General features: G+C 39.8%; 1 protein-coding gene across 6 annotated transcripts in view; it reads right to left on the bottom strand.

Annotated features, from left to right (window-relative positions):
• LOC122057776 (chloride channel protein CLC-d) overlaps positions 1–13236 on the bottom strand; it is a 111124-nt gene that overhangs the window by 91379 nt on the left and 6509 nt on the right. For all 6 annotated transcript variants that reach the window (XR_006133624.1, XR_006133625.1, XR_006133626.1 and 3 more), the window contains exons 6-14: positions 8205–8279; positions 7242–7330; positions 6939–7079; positions 6744–6814; positions 6469–6548; positions 6143–6292; positions 4101–4160; positions 3903–3977; positions 2703–2854 (exon numbers count right to left, since the gene is read on the bottom strand). Coding sequence is in view for 3 of the 6 variants with exons in the window: in XM_042620034.1 (XP_042475968.1) it covers positions 2703–2854; positions 3903–3977; positions 4101–4160; positions 6143–6292; positions 6469–6548; positions 6744–6814; positions 6939–7079; positions 7242–7330; positions 8205–8279 (893 nt within the window). In the remaining 3 variants the exon portion in view is untranslated. The remainder of the gene's footprint in view (positions 1–2702; positions 2855–3902; positions 3978–4100; positions 4161–6142; positions 6293–6468; positions 6549–6743; positions 6815–6938; positions 7080–7241; positions 7331–8204; positions 8280–13236) is intronic.

Raw genomic sequence — 13236 nt, 5'->3', positions numbered from 1 at the left:
TCCCCCCTCCCCCCTATTCCCCACAATATCCTCAACAAATTTGTCCCTGAAAAGCTTCTCCCCAGTCTCCACTCCATTCCCTCTGCAGATGAAATCCTTTCCGCCATTCTCTCCTATAAAGCCAATCATGCTCCGGGTCCGAATGGCTTCAGTATGGGCTTCTCCTCTTGTTGGCATATCATCTGCAAAGATCTTATCCTTGCCATTCGGAGCTTCTTCTTTTGCCCCAATCAGATTGGGGGAATCAATCACACCCAATCAGATTGGGGGAATCAATCACACCTTTCTTTGTCTAATCCCCAAAAAAGAGGGTGCCAATTCCATGAATGATTTCAGACTCATCTCTCTCTGCAATCTTCTCTACAAATTCAATGCCAAAATGCTTGCCAATAGGATTCAGAAAGTGATTGATTCTATGGTGAGCCCAAATCAGTCTGCGTTCATTGCTGGAATGAGCATTGCAAATAATATCATTCTCTGCCATGAGATTGTGAGGGGTTTTGATCGTAAATCTCACTCCTCCGCTGCTCTCCTCAAGATTGATATCCATAAGGCCTTTCTAAAGTCCTACTACACATGTCCTTTCCCCCTTCCTTTATCCATTGGATCCATTGTTGTATATCCTCCCCCTAATCAATGGTAGCCCTGCCGGCTATTTCCTCTCTTCGTGGGGTATTCACCAAGGTTGCCCCCTCTCCCCTTTCCTCCTACCTCTCCCTGGAAGTTCTTTCCCATTCCATCCAATCCGCCTCTAATTTGCATTTGATCACCCCCATCCCGAAGTGCAAATCCCTTCGCCTCACCCATCTTGCTTTTGTTGATGATATCATGATCTTCTCTAAGGCTGATCCTCTTTCTATTTCCTCCACCATGGACTCTCTCCACTCTTTCGAATTGCTTTCAGGTCTCCGTATCAACCTGCTTTCAGGAGGAGACCCAGGATCACCTCCTTCATATCACCGGGTTCTTCCGTGGATCCCTCCCGGTTATATACCATGGTCTCCCCCTCATCTCCTCTAGGCTCTCGACTCACCACTGCTCTCCTTTACTTGACCATATAAGGAAGAGGCTTCAGCTCCGGAAAGCCAAGCTTCTTTCCTATGCTGGGCGTCTCACCCTTATTAGATTTGTCCTCCAGTCCATGTATCTCTACTGGGCTGGCATCTATGGTCTCCCTCCCCATTAAGTCCATTGAAAGGCTTCTTTGTTCCTTCCTCTAGAAGGGGTCTGATACTACCAGGTTTCTTCACCCTATTGCCTGGGACAAGGTCTGTCTCCCTAAATCTGAAGATGGTCTAGACATTAGAAGAATCAAAGAAGTCAACTCTGTGGGTCTCCTAAAACTCATCTGAAAAATTATGTCCAAACAAAGAAGCATCTGGGTTGATTGGATTCATTCTTCCCTGCTTAAAAATAACTCCCTTTGGACTACCCCCATCCCCGCTGATGCCTCCTGGATCTGGAGAAAAATCCTCAATCTCCATCCTTTTGCTCTCGCTGCCATTTCCTTCTCTATTGGTAACAGCCAATCGACCTCCCTCTGGCTCGATCCGTGGCACCCTTCTGGCATTCTCTCCACTCTGATCACTCCCAGAATTATTTATTCCTCGGGTCTCCCCATGTTTGCCCTTGTTTCCTCTATTCTCTCCCCTTTCGGGTGGTCCCCCCTTCCCCCCCTTGCTGACCTCTAGTCCTCCCTTCCCCCCATCCCCCATGGGCACTGGGGAAGGGAAGATAAATGCATCCGGCTCCCTTCTTCCACTGGGACCTTTTCTTCTGCTTCTGCATGGTCCTTTGTCAGATCCTCTGGCCCCATTGTCCCCTGGCACAATCTCGTCTAGTTCAAAGGCCACATTCCCCGTCATAGCTTCACAATCTGGAGATGTCCCTCCAACTGCCTTCCCACCCAATCCCTTCTTATCTTCCGTCATATCCCTGTCAACCCCTCCTGCTGCCTCTGCTTCCATGTCCTTGAGGACTCCCCTCACCTTTTCTTTTCTTGCCCTTCTCTTCCTCTGTTCGGAAGAAAGTCCTCTCCAAATGTTGGCCTTCCCCGTAAACCCATTCTCCCTTTGGATAGGGAATATATCTGGGTTGATTTGACCTTTGTGGGCACCACTATTTATGATACCATCGGCAAGCTTGCCATCTCTGCTACCATTAATCACCTCTGGATGGAACGTAACATCCGAAAATGGTCATCCCAATCCCGCTCCCCGGACAAGATTTGGACTGCCATCTTCTTTGATGTTCCCTCCAAATCCCCTCCTTCCATCATAGGCCTGTCGCTAATTCCCTTAGGAATAGACACATTATTGCCTCCTATAACCTTCCTACTGGCACCATCCTCACTACTTGATGCCCCCCCCTTTTTTATGTATCCCTTTGTCCTTTTGGCTCGGGTGTTGGCTTTGTGCCTCACTTTGTTGTTGTTGTTTTATTGCTCCCTGTGGCTGGCTTCTCCTTTTTGGCTGAAGTCTCCCCCCCCCCTCCCCTTCTTCCCTTGTATATTCTTCTCTCCTTTGGTTATTAACTTATCTAATTATCCAAAAAATAAATGTACCAGAGCTACTCCTAAATTAACTATACTTTGTTCATTATTTATCTTTTCTAGTTTTACCACTCATCCATCTCAACATATCCAAAATAATCAAAATCCCTTGAATCATAATTCTTAGGGATTAAAACAAATAAATACTCACGTTCCCTCGTCAATGTTGAGCTTCTTGTAGAAATTAACCACAAACATGCCGACAAGCCGTCCATATGTTGATCCTATCATTATTCCAGGAACGAACTGACCAGCAGGAACAGCAGTACCAAACGTCACCACAGCCAAGGTATAAAACATTACCTACAAACATGCAACCAAAAGAACAGTAAACTTAATGCATGAAAAGATTAAGGGAGAAGTCAACCAAACACATTATTTAGGCATAAAAATTATGGAATTGTACTGCAACAGTAGGCAAAAATTTGATGCTAAGAAATGAAAAATAACACAAGTCTTCTCTCTTAATCAAATAAGCAACCACGTGAAGAAAACATCAACTTGTGGAGTAATCAACAATCAGTCTTCTTTGGCACTTTGGAACTCTTTAACTACTAAACAAATAACGAAAAGAGTAATGATTCAAGTGAACAGGCATGAACCCAAAATTCCCGCATATGAGCAATGGAAGTTTGTCTAAGAAATGCTGTTATTCAGGTGCTAGCACTAGGAGATTGTTTAAAATCACAAAAGCGGGCCCAGAACTTGTTACCATTTTGTTCATCATGTGACAAATTTGAAGGTAATGTTTATAGTCAGTTCAGACATGTTTCTTTCATCAGCAGTCTATTCTAAAGTTGAGCATCTTAAGCCTCAAAAATTCCCCCCTGCTGATTGTCTTCCCCCTTCCCCCAATCCTAGATTGTTTTCAGACTTCCCTAGAATGAATTGCCAGAGATTTTACCAAATTTCAGCCTTCCAAAATAGAGAATTTGTCAATTTCAACAGTTATAGACAATATGACAATTTTTTTCCTTTTGGAACATCTCAAAACCATCAAACTTCATATGGATAATATGGAGTATCCTGCCAAATCGTTAGTTTCCCATTCAGAGCTCCTCTATTAACAAGACCAGAAAGGTATGATACTAGAGTTGTCTTTTCCATCAATAAAGTAGATGAAAATGTATGTCAGTGGATGCTTCCTGAAGTTCATGTGAAAAAATCCATCCGAAGTACATGCTTTTTATCAATTTGTCAGTGCTCCGAGAACACAGAACACATCAAAGAGGTCTAAAAAGATGCCCTTGGTGCACAGACCTTGTTATGCATCAGCCATGCTCTATAATAGCCTTAAATGATTTCCTTGCAAATAAGACAACCAAATGAATAAAGAAAAAAATTACAGTACCAAGAAGGTAAGAAGACTTTGAGCACTATACTCATGAAATGTTTTTGCACTAAATAAATTGCGTATGGCATCATCCTGCAACCAAAGATACAAATATACGTCATCAAAAGAACATACATATATATATATATATATACAAGGCAACAATAAAGTTTAACCACAAATGAGTAGAAAACTAAAGGTCAAATTCACGATAACCTGAGTGTTGAAAAAAATAGTCGCCAAATCGTTGTATTCATTGTCCTTAGCACAGTAAAACTGAATGTAACAAAAGAAAACAATAACTAGATAATGTTAGACAATAACAATAATTAGATAATGTTAGACTATGAGTCTATAACAGAAACATATTTTGCTGCTATCCAAATATTAAGAACTACAATTTAAGATATGGCTCTATTCAAGCAACATTTGGCAACAACTGTTAGCACCATAGAGATCCAAAGTTAATGAACAGCGCATACACAACTCATTCAGATAAGTCAAGAAAAGCCGCCGTGTAGACAATAAACTAAACGGCCTGCCGCCTTAAGTTTTATGAGGAAACTTACCTACATTAGCCACATGAAGCGTTGGTCCAATTATGTCAACTAAACAACCAGTCACCCCAAATTTTGCTATTGACCGAGTTATTTTGATTTCTTTTAAACCTTCAAACCTCTTTTCATGCATACATTCTTGGTGAAATTCTTAATTATTCTTCTCTATGTTGTCTTAAAGTTTGATAATCTTCTGCTCTTGTTAGCAACCAGTGATGTAGGTAAGAGGGTCAATCGAACCAGCCTCTTGGGTCCCTTCAGACCTGGTTCTTTTGGGTCCAGACTTTCCATCAAACCAGACCAGTTCTTGGTTCAGATTTGGTCTTTCTTGAGCCCATTGATCCACCTCAGTACAGCAGTTTTTCCTCTCCTTTGAGCAACCTATCTTTTCTCCATATCTTCCTTGTGAAGATCTTCTAGAAGGCGTGCCAACTATCCCATCAGATTTGGAGGGAAAAAAGAAGAGCTCAAGATCGGCCTCTCCTAGGATTTGTTTCCTTTTTTTGGGTTTTGTTGGAAACCAAATTAGTTTTATTGTTAGAAGACTAATATTAGTTTCTATTTACATGTTTATTCGATAACAAGAAGTTTGGTTTAGGAGTAGTCCCTTAAGTCTTAGTTTATATTTTCCAAAAGTTTCCTGATTTAGTAGTTTCTTATTTGTAACCAGCTTTGGAGCCTATACAAAGGCCAGAATCGATTGTAATGGTTAGAGATGAATTAATGAAGTTTATTTGTGACTTGTGACCAATGCTTACTCCTAAGACCTGAGATAGGTTTGTTCATCAATTGAGAAAGTTGCGGGTGAGAGACCCAGGCTGAGATAGCCATTCCCTTACCCCCCCCCCCCGCCCTTCCCCTTCAATCTCTTCTAACCCTCTTCCCTTCTCTTATTTTTCTGTTCTACTTTGTTAAGTGATAAAGAACCTATTACTAAGTGTTTGAAGCCTGAAGAGCACCCAGCAAATCAACTGGAGATCAACCTCAGTCAGCCACTTGGATCTGTCCAGAGTCGGGGTTTTGAGTGCTGATCGACTTCTCCAAGATCTCCCCAACCAAAAGTCAGACCCAAGAACCCTTTTGGTTTTATTCCTGGTCCTAGGATGGACCTTCAACCAAAGCAGCAAGGAGGCCTCTTGAAGAAGCCGCAGGCTTTCTCCCAAAGTTCCTGTAAAACTCTATTCTGCCCACGAATGCGGCTGGTTGTTTGTCTGCCTCCAGATCTGATTACAGCCATTATTTGATGACTATTTGGGGACATCAATAACCCTATCTCGAACCAGGTTTGAGGTCCCTTGGACCCTAAGTTTGTGAGTGCTCTATTTCTCCTCAATGCAACCCAGATTTCCAGACTTGTATTGTTCTCCTTGGATCTTAAATCTGAAACTGTAAACTGAACTTGGGATGGAGTTTGTTTATCTGGGGTTGTTTGCCTAGGTGAACTACCTTACATCAATCAGGCAGAAAACCTACAGGCTTCATGGTGGTTATTTGTTAACATACACAAAGGTGAGCCTCCAGACTCTCTAATCCTGTACTCACTAAGGGCAACAATACAATTGGGTGCTTTTGTCATAAAAAAAATTCTTTATCAAAAACTCTACTGGAAGCCAAAATACTTGAATGCATATGGATGCAGATCTCCAACATTTACACTTGAGATAAAAGACACAGGAAACCAGTAGGAACTTGGAAGCTTACACTGACATAATTTCCATACATTCCTGGTGGGCGTGGGCATTCTATACCAGAATTAGCTTCTGTCTCCGGGCATGGGCTGCATTTTCTTAAAAGTGGTAATCCAAAGGAAATAGCTGATGTTATCAGAGAGACAAGGCAAACTTCAATAATCTGCAACCATGAACAAAGTAGAAACTAGAATCAATGATAGACAACCACAAAAGAACAAGTATATGCCAAGGGAACCATATAAATTAATGAGCCAAACATTCAATTAAAAAATTGCCATAGTTCTTTCTTATGAATTTTTTTAAACTTAAGTCCACAACAAAACTGACATAAATTACCTTGACTCTATTCCCTTTCTTGTGTAAATATTGACGACGCCAACGAGTTATGTAAAGAGTTAGCTGATTAAATAAGGCACCTGACAGAATTAAGAAAAGCAATAGCAACCCCATGTAGATTAATGAAGGATGCAAAGAAAAACACACGCACATACACAGAAACTGTCAAATATCTTCTTTTTTTTTTCCTTTTATCTGTTCCCCTTTTGATCATATATATTATAAAGAAACTAAGAAAGTACTGTCATAAAATCTCAGCCAATAAAACTACCTACCAAGAAGACCTCCAATGACCCCAATGAAAGCCATAGGCAATAACTCCTCAAATGAGTAATCCTCTTGACCACTGCAAAAGGAGTACTATTAGTCAAAACAGAAATATAAAGGAAAATCTCAGTAAAGAGATATGCACATAGAATACAACATGGAGAAAAAAGAATTTTAGGAACACGAAAAGTTTTTATTCTAACCCGGATATGTCCCAAATTATGAAACCACCAGAGCCAAAATGCCCACACTTTCCACTTCCACACCAAGCCATTGCAGTACGAACAACAACAGCCACAACAGCAGATGTGAAAAAGACACGCCACATAAGTTGACTCCTCCACCTTCAGAAAAAAGAAAAAATAAAAAAATAATTTGTATATGTGTCTAAGCCAACTCAAAAAGAAAAATGTAATACATAAACCAACTCAATTTTTTATTGAAAAAGAAAAAACATTGATGTTCACAAATAAATAAATGCTTATCAAAGGAACGAGATATTTTACCAAGATGTGACCTCTTCAAGTGCAAATAACACACCACCAACTGGAGCTCTAAATGCAGCAGCAACTCCAGCTGCACATCCACAGGTTACCTTTTGAAAACATTAGAGACCAGTGAAAATAAGCACAATTCAACAGTAATTGTGACTCGATTATTATAACACTGGAAATAGTTAAGTTGGATCTCTCTTGCCATATGAAAAATAACAAAGATGGTGCTTAGCTTACAATATTTTCCCAAGATGCTACACATGCACATACACATACACATAAGCATTAAACATACAAGATGCCGACTCCAAATTAAGATAGAAGCGGCCGATTGAGGGTCAGTCATGTTTATATAATGAGTGACTGCATCGTCGGAGTATGACACACAGTTGCAGAGACTAACAAATATGAACACACAGTGGCAATAAGCAATGAAACAGGAAAAGTCTATTTGGGCCAATTTGTGTCTCTACTACATACTCTTTTACACTCTTCTTGCTCTTTTTTTCTTTTCCCTCTATTGGGGCTCCACTCCTACAATGTGTGCCAAGAAAGTCAATAGACATGCCACCAGTCAGCTCAAAAACATGATCTTTTTCCAACCGTACTTTTTTGCAGTTTTGGTGTGCCAAGAAGGCACAGGCAAACAAGATGGGTGTCATATGTTAATTAAGCATTGTGCACAATGCAAGACCAGAAACATGCACCATCAGGTCTTGGCATTCTCAAACAGCTCCTAAATGGAAGACGAAAAACATTACTAATCTGATTCAAACTCAAGTATCCCCAGCACTCCAGAACTTTCCATGGAACATCTATTAGACCATATCCAACAAATGTAGTACGAAATTTTACCCCCCCAAAAAAAAAATGAATGAAACGGGTAAATCTATGAGACAATTATCTGCAAGGGAACAGCATAACAAAATTTAAGATTCGGAATAGAACACAAAATCAAAAGGCAAAATCACTCACAAAATCACGACGGTCACGATCACTCTGGAACACTTGTAGCCACCTTGACCTTAGATGATATTTCGTAGATCCACCCTAAGTTGATTTGTAGCATCAAGAATAAGAAAAAAAAATATGAATATGTAGGAAGACATGCCATAGGACAAGAAGATTTAACAATACGTTGACAACTGCAATCTGGAAGTATGGAATGAAAACAGAACTGGATTATGTTGGAAGTTAAAAATAATGAAGTAAAGATCAGAAAAGCCTATTCAAGCTTGATTAAAAAGAGTCAGAACACAAGCGCATACACTGCATAGACAATAAGAACAGTTTACAACAACAGGAATTTAAAAGAACAAAAAAATAAAAAGAGAGATACCAAGAGTGTGTGCATATACACATATATATACATGCAAAGAACATGAAAGTCATATGTTACCTGTAACTATATGTTAAAAGGAGCAGGTCCCTTGCTCGCACCACGTCCTTTTGGGTTTTTTAATTTCTAGAAACTTCAAAGGTTATTTTATCAATTTTAATTGGTTACCTTTCTAATAATCCATTTTAGATATTAATATATATAGGAAAATTATCTTGTACCACCCTATTTTTCTAAAAATATCAACCGCACCCTGAAACATAACACCGTTAGTTTAGAATTGGAAAAGACCCTTTTGACCCTGTTATGTCTTCAACAACTGAAACGAAACTAAGACCCTGTTATGTCTTCAACGACTGAAACGAAACTAATCTCTCACTAGAGATCAATCTCATCAATGTTAGCCACCGAAGGACTTCCCTCTCCTCGAGAGAAGAATGTTTACGTGGCGAAACTCACTAAACAAGCCTAACAGTATGAAGAGATGGTAGAATTCATAGAGAAGGTCACGGTAACCGCCGAGTCCGAGGAGCTCACCATCGAGGAGTGTAACCTCCTCTCTCTCACTTACAAGAATGTAATCGGACCTCGCCGTGCTTCTTGGCGTATCATATGTTTGATCGAACAGAAAGAGGAGAGCCGTGGTAACAAGGACCACGTTGTTACGATATGTGACTACAGATCTAAGATCGAGTCCGAGATTCCCACCATCGCCATAGTCTTCAAACTCGAACCAGAACTTTCCGAGAAGAATTCTGGCAGCCCAAGAGAGGACTGGCCGGAATACTGAACGTCAAAGGTAGTCGAGGCTCAAAGAGCCTAGAGACAGGGGAACGGTCTCCGTTGTTCGAAATCCTTCTTGGGTTCATTTTTGTTATGGGTCGATTTAGGTTATGAAAGCTAGTTCCCTAATCCTGCAACTGGGTCAAAACTTCACAAGTTTGAGTTGAAGTAGGGACTTGATCTCAAGCGCTAATTTCCAGATCAGTTCTATACCTGATAATTCCAAAAAACCAACCCCTGAATTGTCCTAATTAAGACTTCATCTGCACAGATCATGTATTACATCTTATAGAGATGACAATCGACCATATATTACCCATATAGTTAACAGATGGGTGTCAATTACATGATGTTTGTCTACCATACGTTGATGCTGTCTTTAGAGACAGGGACCTCAAGATGAAGGGCAATTATTATCACTATCTAGATGAGTTTAAGACTGGTGTCAAGCGCAAAGAGGCTGCCAAGAGCACCCGCTCTGCTTATAAGTTAGCATAAGTTTGTTTGTCGCTGCCAAGCCTAGGGTGACGGTGTGATTTCATGTCTTCTTTGTCTTTGTTCTCGAATGTTGTGTCGTCAACCTGATCATCGGTGCTTGCAAGGGAAGCCTACTCTTTGTACAAGAGAGAAGCCCCAAAACCTCTAAACCTTCAATTGCATTGGGGAAGAAAGTTGATTTGGGGCTTTTTACAACGAAGGGTAAACTTGCCATTTACGAAATAGCAACCACGCAACGTCATCACTTAACGCTTCCCCTCTAACAGAATGGATTTAAGTGTAATTTAGTTAACAAAATAGGGGATGTACTTGATATTTTTAGAAAATTAGGGTGGTATCAAATATAAGTTTTAAAATAAGGGATGGTACAAGATAATTTTCCATACTTTTATTTAGGAATCTAGATCCTCTTTAAAATCTGCCTTTATTTGTATTCATTTTTTCTTCTCCTTTCCTAAAATTTCTCCACCTCAAATAACCTTACTTATCTCTCCCTCTCCCACAACCATGTCACACACACACACACACACACACACACACACTACCCACCACCCAACCCCCCCCCCCTCCACTCTAAAATCACCCTTCCCCAACAAGTCACGTAGGGTATGTATAATGTAAGATCGAATCACTTGTGGGCAATAATGTAAGATTGGTTCACAAGTGATCCAATCCCAAGCAGGAACTTTACTAAATTCAATAAAAATCAAATTCAGGGACCGATAGAATAAATAAAACAGAAAATAGAGAATGAAGAAAAGAATGGGGTAGGGAAATAGGTTGGGTCGAGCATCTCACTCTTCCCTAGAGCATCTCACCCAAGTTGTCTCTCACAACACTGCATCTCACAATTTTCCAGCACAAAGCTTTCTTTTTTTTCGTTCATAAATCCGTGTTCAATGTTGTAGCCCTTTACAAACTTATATAGAAGACTCAAAACTGACTCAAACACTAAAAAGGAAAAGCCAAACCCAATCCTTAACTAATTGGAAAACCCAAACTGACTGGGAAACTGAAATAACAAAGAAAATAGACTCAAAACAGGACTCTAACTAAACTAATGAATTAAATCTCGTTTTTCTACTTTCTACCCATATTTTAGGCCCATTAAAGTGGCTCATTACAAAGAAAACACATGGGATCAAAGGCCCAACACATACATAACCCAACATAATCTTATTTGCAATAAAATAAACCCATTAAGTGACTTATCTACACCAATGTAAGTGGGCAAGGTGTAAGCATTGGCATCTTGCAATGTAATGGAAAGATGGTTAAGAGACATCCGGGAGACATATTGGAGATATGCTTTGATATACATGGATATTGATTCTGATCTTCATTGGAAAGTACAATAACACACATTGAAACCCACTAATAAACATGATTTAAAATTTTGACCAAAATGTCAAAATTCTGGCAAAATAATTCAGTTTCAACAAGGGTCAAAACAAAATGACAATCCAAATTTACATGCGAAATTTAATCACTGAAATATTTCGGTTTTCGCAAGGGTCAAAATCCCACCGTAATCCAAAATTTTTAACCTCGCTAATAAGTCATAAGAAGCAATTAAGCAAGAAATTTAGAAAGAAAAAATAAGAAGCAATTAAGCAAGAAATTTTGAAAAGGAAAAATCTATGTGATTCAAATCTTCATTGGCAAGTGCAAATTTCTACTTGTTTAATCACTCCGCTAGGCCGTTTTTGAGTGTAGATGGGATCCACTTAGGTTTTGACCCAAAAAATAAATAAATAAATACCAGAGTAGGAAGAAGTTAACTGTGATCCACTTTGGTTTTGGCCAAAAATATTTTTTAGTATCTATTATGTATCGTATCGTGGCCAACCTCGATATATATATATTGGACCGTATCAGTCGATATTTATCCTGACTTGACACCATGGGCTGACCCCCTCTATTTATTACCACATGGATTCTAGGTGGAGATACGGTCCATTATTGTTGAATGGGGAGAAATTTTACACTGGTCAGTGCAAATGTGACCCTGATCCACAAGTGCTAATTAGTTATAATAAACAAAAGAAAGAGCTAGTTTTTTATATGGTACCAGTTAAGTTCCCATGCTTATAAACAAGGTCGGAAATGCAAGCCTAATGCACGTGTAATATGATGACAATGCGGATTGCAGCCATACCATCAGTCAACCCCCTATCAACCCCCTCAATGGCATATGACCCATCAATTAACCTATGGTACAGTTTCAATTCAAACTGTAGTCAAATTACACACATGCTGGGTAAGGATTCCCCAAAGAAGGTATCCCCACCCATGTAAATGGCAATAAGAAACTTCAATAGGATGAAAGAGCTCCCAAGACAGAAAAAGTTAGCCTCAATATACCATGCAAGACTGCAAACAGTATACAAAAGTCTCAACCCTTAAGCAAAATCACACATTTTGGCCCACTAAACTCATTACAATAGGGGCCTCATATAGTGGATTCAGCAGTCATTGAAGATATAACGGTCCATTTCTCTCCATATACAACACATCGAGGTTTCATGGATCACTGATCTCACTTCTAATCCTGGTTTGTGGTGCCTGAAAACTCCTAATATATAGGAAATCAGACTGATCTAAAGTGGATATTCCAATTTCGTCAGTAGATGGGATGGTGCATCAGGATTTAATTTGAATTGGGGCTTATTGAACTGGGATTGATTAAAACTTCATCCCAACCCCTTGATCTTTGCACCACATGAAAGCAGCAATCAGATTCCATAGTTCCTCCCTCCATCCCCACCCCGGCAGAAACTGAGAGATGGAATACATCTTTCAGCATGAGCTGACACATGCCTGTCAACAACAAGAGCTCAGCCCCCCCTTGATCTTTGCACCACATGAAAAGCAGCGATCAGATTCCATAGTTCCTCCCTCCATCCCCACCCCGGCAGAAACTGAGAGATGGGACACATCTTTCAGCATGAGCTGACACATGCCTGTCAACAACAAGAGCTCAGCCCAAACTTAGCCCATGAAGAAAAAGGTAATAGCAAAGTAAGGAATAGATTACTTATCCCCAATACCAAGAATAAAGTGTCAACACAACTGTAGGACGAAAATATGAGAATGTTACGGCACCAATGGCTCTGCATTGAGATCTCCTTGTAAATTGACTGGAGCTTCCCACTGAAATTCTTATATCCTCCTACCAAAGTGTGATAACTGCCCTTGTACTAGAAGTTCCAATAAATTTCATGTGGACTGCAAATATCATTATTAAGATACCTCTAAAATTTAAAATTCAAAATATAGAACAAGCCCATTAACCCAAAGTCTACAAAACTAGGCCTCTTCACCACCATATGTTATATGATCCCTAGACCAATTTCCATTCCAACTACTCAAGGAAAAAGGTCTCTG

This window comes from Macadamia integrifolia, chromosome 12, assembly GCF_013358625.1.
Source record: "Macadamia integrifolia cultivar HAES 741 chromosome 12, SCU_Mint_v3, whole genome shotgun sequence".
NCBI lineage: Eukaryota > Viridiplantae > Streptophyta > Magnoliopsida > Proteales > Proteaceae > Macadamia > Macadamia integrifolia.
The sequence above is the reverse complement of the archived record's forward strand: the minus strand, read 5'-3'. Positions and strand labels throughout refer to the sequence as shown.